Here is an 8,293-nt window from a genome sequence, read left to right as displayed (position 1 = left end):
TATAATTATGTAACACATTATGTTAAGTTGCATTACAAATAGATAATGCTTTTATATATCTAGTGCTTTACATGAAATGCCAATGTACTTTTATAAACCCTAATCGAACCAACATCATGATATCGCTTTACCCGTCAAAGGGTTATACATGGTTCCATAATCAATGCATAGCCGCATTGAAATTGAAAACAAAAAAGAGACGAATTTTAGTCTAACAACGCGTTCTCGGCCATTTAATGTTATTTCGAAAGTCATTAGTTAATTGAAGCTACTACCATGGTTTAAACACTATAAATTTACATAAGTTTGATATATTTACAAATGAATTTTATAACATAATCACATAAGAGAGATGTCATTTACAAATGAATTTTATAACATAATCACATAAGAAAAAGTTATTGGGCTAATGGTGTATTTTTATAGATAGGTGTAGAGGTGCATAAAAAACCCGAACTCGGAACCGGACCCGAAATAAATATCCGGAACTGGCTTTTCTAATACCCGGGTTTTTTATACTCGAACCCGTACCCGACCCTACCCGTAGGGTACGGATAGGGTATGCATTTTGGCACTAAAACCCGAACCTGAACCGAACCCGATTTGTACCCGGTAATACCCGAAAACCCGATTTGTACCCGGTAATACCCGAACCCGAAACCGGGATTTTCCAATACCCGAAACCGGGTATTTCAAATACCGGATGTATACCCGAAAAATACCTTAAAAATACTCGAATAATACCCCTAAAAAGTGTAAACTTTTAAAAATCCAATCTATACCAAAATAATACCGGAAAAAAACTCGTAAATAGGGTTTTTTCAATGCCCGATAATAGGGTATTCAATACCCGGTTTTAGAATACCCGGTGCTATACCCGACCCGAACCCGATGCATAGGGTATGGTTTTTAGAGACAATACCCTACCCGAACCCGACCCGATTACTACCAATACCCGATCATACCCATACCCGGTCATACCACCCGGTTCTATACCAGAACTCGGGTATTTAAAAAACCCAATTTATACACCTCTAGATAGGTGTTCTTGGAAAGAATATTCCAATTGGGTACAGCCCAAACAATATTCCATACATTAAATCAGCCCAAAGAAAAAGTTATCAATAATATTTTTCTTATAAACCCATTTATTATGTATAATTATACTCAAAATTATTAAATTTTCTCTTATTTTTAATTAAATAATAACTTTTTATACTTTTATCATTATCTTTTCTTTCATCACTCAAAACCACTTTCAACAAATATTAAAAAATTATTTGATGTAAATAGTAAAAACTTATATTTAACTTCTCAAGTAACATTTTCTCTCTCATCTACTCATAACTACTCATAAGTATACCATATAATTTACAAAACTCACTCAGAAAAATATAGGGAATGGGCTGAGAATGTTCTTAATGTTTGTATGTTTAGACAGTGTTATATGAACTGGATTTCACTTTTTGTATCCCATAAACATTACATCACACTCAACTTTCTTTCGTTCAACAATAGAAATGGGTCACTCTCACTTCACTCTTCATTCCCTTAAATTTAATCAAATTATTACTTAAAAACAATATCATTAAACATAATAAAAAACATTGAAAGTTAAAAATTAATCAATTAAAAATTATATTATTAAATAACTACTAAAAAAACAGTGATGAAACTATTTCTTATTCCATCATTTTGCGATTACAACCTTCATTTGTATCATTTCACGACCTACATGATTGTTAATTTATGTCGATTTCCTCTCAACATAGTCATGCACTTATATTGCCCCTTGATGGACAGTGCAATCTCTTGCCCCCTTTTCTTGCACGAGGTAAGCGAACACCTGGTTTAAAAAAACTAGGCTCTCTTTCTTTGTTTTCGGTGTTATGGTCGTGGGAAACATAGACCCATGTATTTACCAACGTCACTTTTTCTTGGTGGTTTTACGCTTGTGACCTACTACGTCTACTCGATTCGGGAACGGGTCCTATGCTCTTGTGTCTCTAGAGTGTTTGTAAAGGAAGGCCAATTCTAAAAGATGTTAAAATGTATTTATTTCCTCCCTAATTGACTATGTGTATATTATGTAGGGATCTCTATGTAATTATCTACTTTATTTGTAGGGGTGGGCAAATAAAATGATTAACCGAACTGACCTAAAAATAGAACTTGTTTGAAACATTTTATGTAGAAACCGGTTTGGAAACTATTAAAACTGTAGGCCGATTAACCGAACCGACCTAAAAATCGAACCGGTTTGAAACATATTATGTGGAAACCGGTTTGGAAACGATTGAAACCGTAGGTTCGGAACCGGTTTGTAATTTTCTTCACCATAACCAGTTCCAAACTGGTTAACCGAACCAAAAACGGGGAAAACTTGTCAAAGCCTGAACTGAAACCCGTCGTAACCTGGTCAAGAAACCGGTTTAACCCGAATCGAAACCTCTCATAAACCTGTTTTAACTTCTGTTGACCAACCTGACCCCAATTTTAACCCAAGCTGGTTCTAAGTTTTAAACCGGTTTATACACCTCTGTTTTATTTATAACAAGTTTCACGTGTCAGCCCCGCCGTCATGGTATATTTGCCACTTGTATTCATCTTGTCATTTCCATGTGACACCTGTTCTCTTCCTCGGACCATGTTTTTGTGTTTGGTTCGGTGTACTTTTCTAGTTTTTTAAAGTACGATAATATTATTATTTTAATAACTATTCAAGAAATCATAAATCATTGCTCTCTAATATGGTTTAAATTTATTATTGATGTAAATTAGACTAAGAGTAACATTTGTCGTTTAATAAAAACCGCTTTTATCGATCTCCATTTGAAAATGGATATTTACAACGACGAACCACTCTCACCGGGTGGTCGGTTTTTCGTACAACCGGCAACACTCCAAATAATAAACTGCATTCTCGGCCTTGAACACCCGCTCGGATTTGACGCGGTCCAAACCGTCATATCCGACTCTATCATGATCAACCACCCCAGGTTTTCCAGCCTGTTAGTCACGGACACTCACGGCCGTGAATACTGGCGGAAAACCAAAGTGGACATCAACCGCCACATCATTGTCCATCCTGATACTCTCAGTGCAGTATCAGGAGACAACTGCACTGATGAGGAAGTGGTCAACGGATACGTGGCTGACCTCACAGTCAACCATCCGTTGACCACTGACAAACCATTATGGGAGGTCCACTTATTGTTGGCACACAACTGTTTGGTGATGCGTATGCATCACGCGCTTGGCGATGGTGTCTCGCTAATGTCGTTGATGCTAAACATGTTTAGAAAACTCGACGAGCCGGATCAAAAGCTGACGGTTGAACAAACTTCACCGACACGAAGACGAATAAACTTAGGAAGGGTGGATAATATTATTAACGTGTTGAAAATAATATGGTTTAGTTTAATATATGCGATGGAGTTTATAATGAGGGGACTGTGGGTTAAAGACCGAAAGACGGCGGTTCGTGGCGGCGAAGGGGTGGAGTTGTGGCCGAGAAAGCTTGTCACGGCCAAGTTTAGCTTTGAAGATATGAAAATGGTTAAGAGTAAACTTGCCAATGTGGTAAGTTTTTTAAATTTGTGTTACATTTTTTTTAAATATCTTGTAATGTTATTATTATTAATACTTATGTTACATTTTTAAGCTATAATCATAGAAGTGTTGAAGCAATGTAATAGATAAAAAAACAAAAAAAATGTTTTTGTTTTCAAATGGACCGAGACGAGTCGAGTCTTTTCGAGCTCGAGTTGAGTCTCAAACAAAGCTTGTTTAGTTATTGAGCTGGCCAAGCTCGAGATCGATTTGTACGGGAAGCTCGTTTAGGCTTGCCGAGCCTTGTATGTTGTATATTTTAAAGTTTGACTTCTTTTGGACTTCTATGTATTAGTTTCACACCGCAATGCCGGGCTTTGGCTCGTTTAAGGTACTATATGAGGTCGAGCCGAGCTTTGGCTTGTGTAAAGTTTTTCTCATAATATATAGATATAATTAAAAATGTATATGAATTAATTAAAAAAAATACTAATTGGCCGATCCCGAGCTTGAAAAACGACTCATGAGCCGAGCTCGAGCTTTTATAAGTCAAAACGAGTCGAGCTCGAGCTTAGTTGAGCTCCGGGTCAGCTCGTTCGCCCCTACCTTTTTTAACATAATATATTAAGTGTTTATAAAAGTTTAGTGAGGTGATATATGTGAATTGTTTAAATTCCTAAGCCTTATTAAAAGTTTCAGCTTAATGAGTTTCTTTTAAAAACTTCAATAATATATAAATTCCTAAATTAATAAGTTTATAGATTTATAAATTTTACTTATAACTTTCATAATAATTGAAGTAACATTTTACGTATGTTTAGAACTGGGTTAGACGTGACTTTTTAACGTGCCTAGGTCTCGCCTTGCCTTGGTCCTAGGCACGTATCTATCTAATGTACCTTCGAAAGGCAAAATCTATAGTAGATAAAATCACAACGTAAACATACTAGATGAAGAAAACATACAAAACATTATGTATGCCGTATGCGTATATGACCATTATGTATGAGATTTTATAAGTAATGATCATAGACTGACAATTGTCAAGGATATAAACCTCATGCAGACAATAAATGATGTTCTTTTTGGCGTAATATCGTTTGGACTGTCAAAATATTTGCACAACCGATCATCAGGCTGTATGTCTTTTTCTTCTCAACATTCGTCTTTAATTTGTAATGAATGAAAATTAATGTATATCTTATCGGATTATTTACTTGTTTTTAATAACTAGCTCTTCAAGAGGGAGTTCAAATCACCGGTGTCACACTCGTTAATCTAAGACCATCACCAGGACTCCAGGTTATAAATCTTGATTCTTGAAACATTGTAGAGTTAGATTGGGCAAGCCAACTTATTTGCTTAAGTGAAGTCATTATTATATAATACAAACAAGAAGTTTGGTGCCGCAAAGTCCCGATTTAGCAACTTTGCGGCATTCTTGGTACTTTTTGGTTTCGGTCCGTAACAAACGTATCGAAAGCCGACCGAATGTAAATTTTGTTTTGTTTTTTGTTTTTTGTTTTTCGTTTTGTTTTGTTTTAGTTACAATACTATAACAAACATGACTGAAACCGGCCAAATTCGAGTAGACTTATCGCGTTTTGTTTTAGTTCTAGTACCATGAAAAACGTAACGAAAATCGACAGAATGCCTATTTTGTTTATTTTGTTTATTTTAGTTCCGGTACCGTCACAAATGTGACATAAACCAACCGAATTTGTGTAGACTCACTGCCTCAACGCCCGAGATCAACAACCATCGGGTTCTACCAACGCCCGAGTTTCACTGGCCTACACCAGTACACCACCCATTGGTTCACCCTAAATTTTATTATCATTATTCTTTTTTTGTTTTAGTTCTGGTACAATAACACACCTAACGAGAATAAACCGAATTTGCCTCCACTTACCGCCTCAACATTTGCGTCGCAACGCGCCGGGTAAAACACTAGTTTTGTTATAATAAGAGGGGAAAAAAGTATAGTTTTTTCCGCTTGGGGGGGGGGTGGGGGTCAAGTTTGGTCTTGGTTCGGTTTCAACGATTTGGCTAAGTTTGTATAAACTAAATTTTATATGGCTAGACTCTAAATAAAATTTGTTAATTTTATCAGGATATAAAAGAATTGATGAAGAAAAATGCAGGGACACCAATGTGGGGAAACAAACTTGGTGTTATGCTCCTACCAATTTACTATCACATAAATGAGTCTAATCCACTTCATTATTTAAAAAGAGCCAAAATAATGATGGATAAGAAGAAGTTGTCCATGGAGGCTTTTTTATCACACCAAATTGGATGCTTTGTTATGAAATTCTTTGGGGCAAAGGTGACATTACATTATGTTGTTAGTCACGAGCGCTTCAGCTTAGCTCGTTTACACCCTTTGTTTTATTATCTGATGATAGTATGAGACCTAGGGGTGTAAACGAGCCAAACCCAAGCTCGTGTAGTTAAACATAACTTTATTGTGTTTAGTGTTTTTAACTAGAGGTGCACAAACCGGTTTAAAACTCAAAACCGGTTCGGTTTGGTCAACAAAAGTCAATACGGTTTATGATCGGTTTCGGTTCGGGTTGAAACCGGTTTCTTACCATGTTACGATCGGTTCCGGTTTGGGTTTTGAACGGTTTTTGGCCGGTTTCGGTTCATTTAACCGGTTTGGAACAGGTTTTGATGGAGAAAATTACAAACCGATTACAAACCGACGGTTTCAATTGGTTCCAAACCGGTTTCTACATAATTGGTTTTAAACGGTTCGGTTTTCGGGTCGGCTCGGTTAACCGGTTTATTTGCTCACCTCTATTTTTAACTAATGATCAACAATTTGTATTTGTAGTTTGCAAGCTTGCATAATTACCGAGTACTTTGCAACACCTCTTTCACGATTTCAAACGTGATGGGCCCGAGAGAAGAGATCACATTTGCGGGCATCCCGGTCACGTACTTCAGAACTACATCGTCGAGTTTACCCCATGTACAAGTTTCCATGCTCTAAGTACAAACATCACCACCATTTATTTGTAAGTAAATTGAGTATTTTAATGGGTTGTGTTGATTTTTAATGCAGGCAATCACGATGCATATGCTGAGTTATGCAGGGAAAGCCGATATGCAGATTTTAGTCGCTAAAGACCTCATTCCAGACCCTGAAAAGCTAGCAAAATGTTTTGAAGATGCACTACTCGAAATGAAAGAATTCGCGATAAAAATATGCTGAAAAATAAAAGAAATGATTCAATCTAATAGACTTGGTTTTTTGTTGTTGTTGTGCCCTATACCTATCCACAGGACATTATGATTATGATTCTGCAACACTTGCTTATCTTAAAGAATGTTTTATTAAATATGAGCGGTTGTAGAAAAACTACTGATAGTTATATCTTTAGATAATTTCCGTCTATGAAAATCTTTATTTTTTTATAGTGTATATGTGTTTTCAATAGTCATAGACGGAAATTATCCGGTTGCGAGTTGTCTCGTATCGACATAGAACAAAGTTTCATGTTTTAAGCCGGTTTTGATAGTTAACTTGTTTAAATTCAAACTGTTAAGTTGTGACAATTTGACCATCTTAAAAGTTAAAACTCATGCTTACATTTAAAACGCATGTCACTATTTACTTATTTTATATATATATTTAAACTTTTCTTATTAGGTTGCCAATGTAACACGGTGTACAAGTCGTAATATCAAAGAAAATTTTTGTTACTTGATTGTATTATTAAAGTAGATACAATGAAATATTATAAAAACATTTTGATTATTATTTTCAATGTACTACTACTATATACTAAAAATTTAGTAAAAAAATGTCCGGTTTAAAAAAATGTTCTAAATTTGTAGAATGGTATACGCAAGTTATTAATTATTGCATAATGCACAATGTTCTTCAAGCATGGTTTTAGAAAATATACATGAAGAAACACTAATCGGCCCCGGGCAGATTACGGATAACCTGGGGGTTAAATAGATGTTTCCCACGAGGGGTTGGATCCGGCAAAGATGGTTCTTCTGATAACCTGCAAAACAGACACCGTGAGCTCGTCACTGAGAAGGGGGGGGTTCCTCCTTGTGACCACCCTCCGGCGTGAGAATCAGACTAGATTGCTCTTGAATATAAGTATATATTAAGAGATTGCTAGAGCAGATATCAGGTATAATATGTAAGATACAAGATAGTATATGATAAGATGAGATGATCATACCATTTGGGGTATTTATAGCCGAAGGTAGGTTTCCAAGAAGGTATAGCCGGCTGAATACTATTCCTGTTCTACCAACTGTGGCCTACGCACGTGCCATGCTGGTAGTTGGTGGGTAGGCAGCGGCTGACAGTGACCAGGCCTGCTGTGTACTATTCCTTTTCCACCAACTGCCGGCTATGCACGTGGTATGACAGGAGTTGGTGAGTAGGCAGCGGCTAATAGTGACATACAGTACAAGAGCATGCTGCTCGCCATACTGTTGTCAATGAGCTGTCGTATCTTTGGTCAGATCTTTTGCCCATACCTCGTCAGGTACAGTACAAAAGATCTTCCCGTATCGTACGGACTGGCTTATTTGGGCGGGAGTATTCCCCCTCCCGCCTTTGTGCGGGATTGTTCCCGGCTTTGCTCATTCCTTCAGGTGACAACTGAATTGTTGAGAGCTAAGTGCCTTGTGCGTGTAGCCTTGCTGCGCGGGTGGCCTTCCCTGATGGCTTGTATCCGCAGCTGCGGGAACAGGCGGAGTACTTCAC

At 36.9% G+C, this 8,293-nt stretch overlaps 1 protein-coding gene across 1 annotated transcript; it reads left to right on the top strand.

Moving 5' to 3' along the window:
- The first annotated feature begins 2,832 nt into the window (after nt 1-2,832).
- On the top strand, nt 2,833-6,772 carry LOC143631418 (wax ester synthase/diacylglycerol acyltransferase 5-like). Its single transcript, XM_077100190.1, has 6 exons — nt 2,833-3,582; nt 4,619-4,691; nt 4,787-4,854; nt 5,666-5,881; nt 6,392-6,529; nt 6,623-6,772. The coding sequence occupies exons 1-6, from the start codon at nt 2,839-2,841 to the stop codon at nt 6,770-6,772; spliced, it is 1,389 nt and encodes a 462-aa protein (XP_076956305.1). The 5' UTR covers nt 2,833-2,838.
- The last annotated feature ends 1,521 nt before the right edge of the window (nt 6,773-8,293 follow it).

This window comes from Bidens hawaiensis, unplaced genomic scaffold (assembly GCF_021521415.1).
Source record: "Bidens hawaiensis isolate Kalapana, Puna unplaced genomic scaffold, B.hawaiensis_p1.1 tig00006068_1, whole genome shotgun sequence".
Lineage (NCBI taxonomy): Eukaryota > Viridiplantae > Streptophyta > Magnoliopsida > Asterales > Asteraceae > Bidens > Bidens hawaiensis.
Note: the sequence above shows the minus strand (reverse complement) of the source record. Positions and strands in the feature narration are given on the sequence as shown.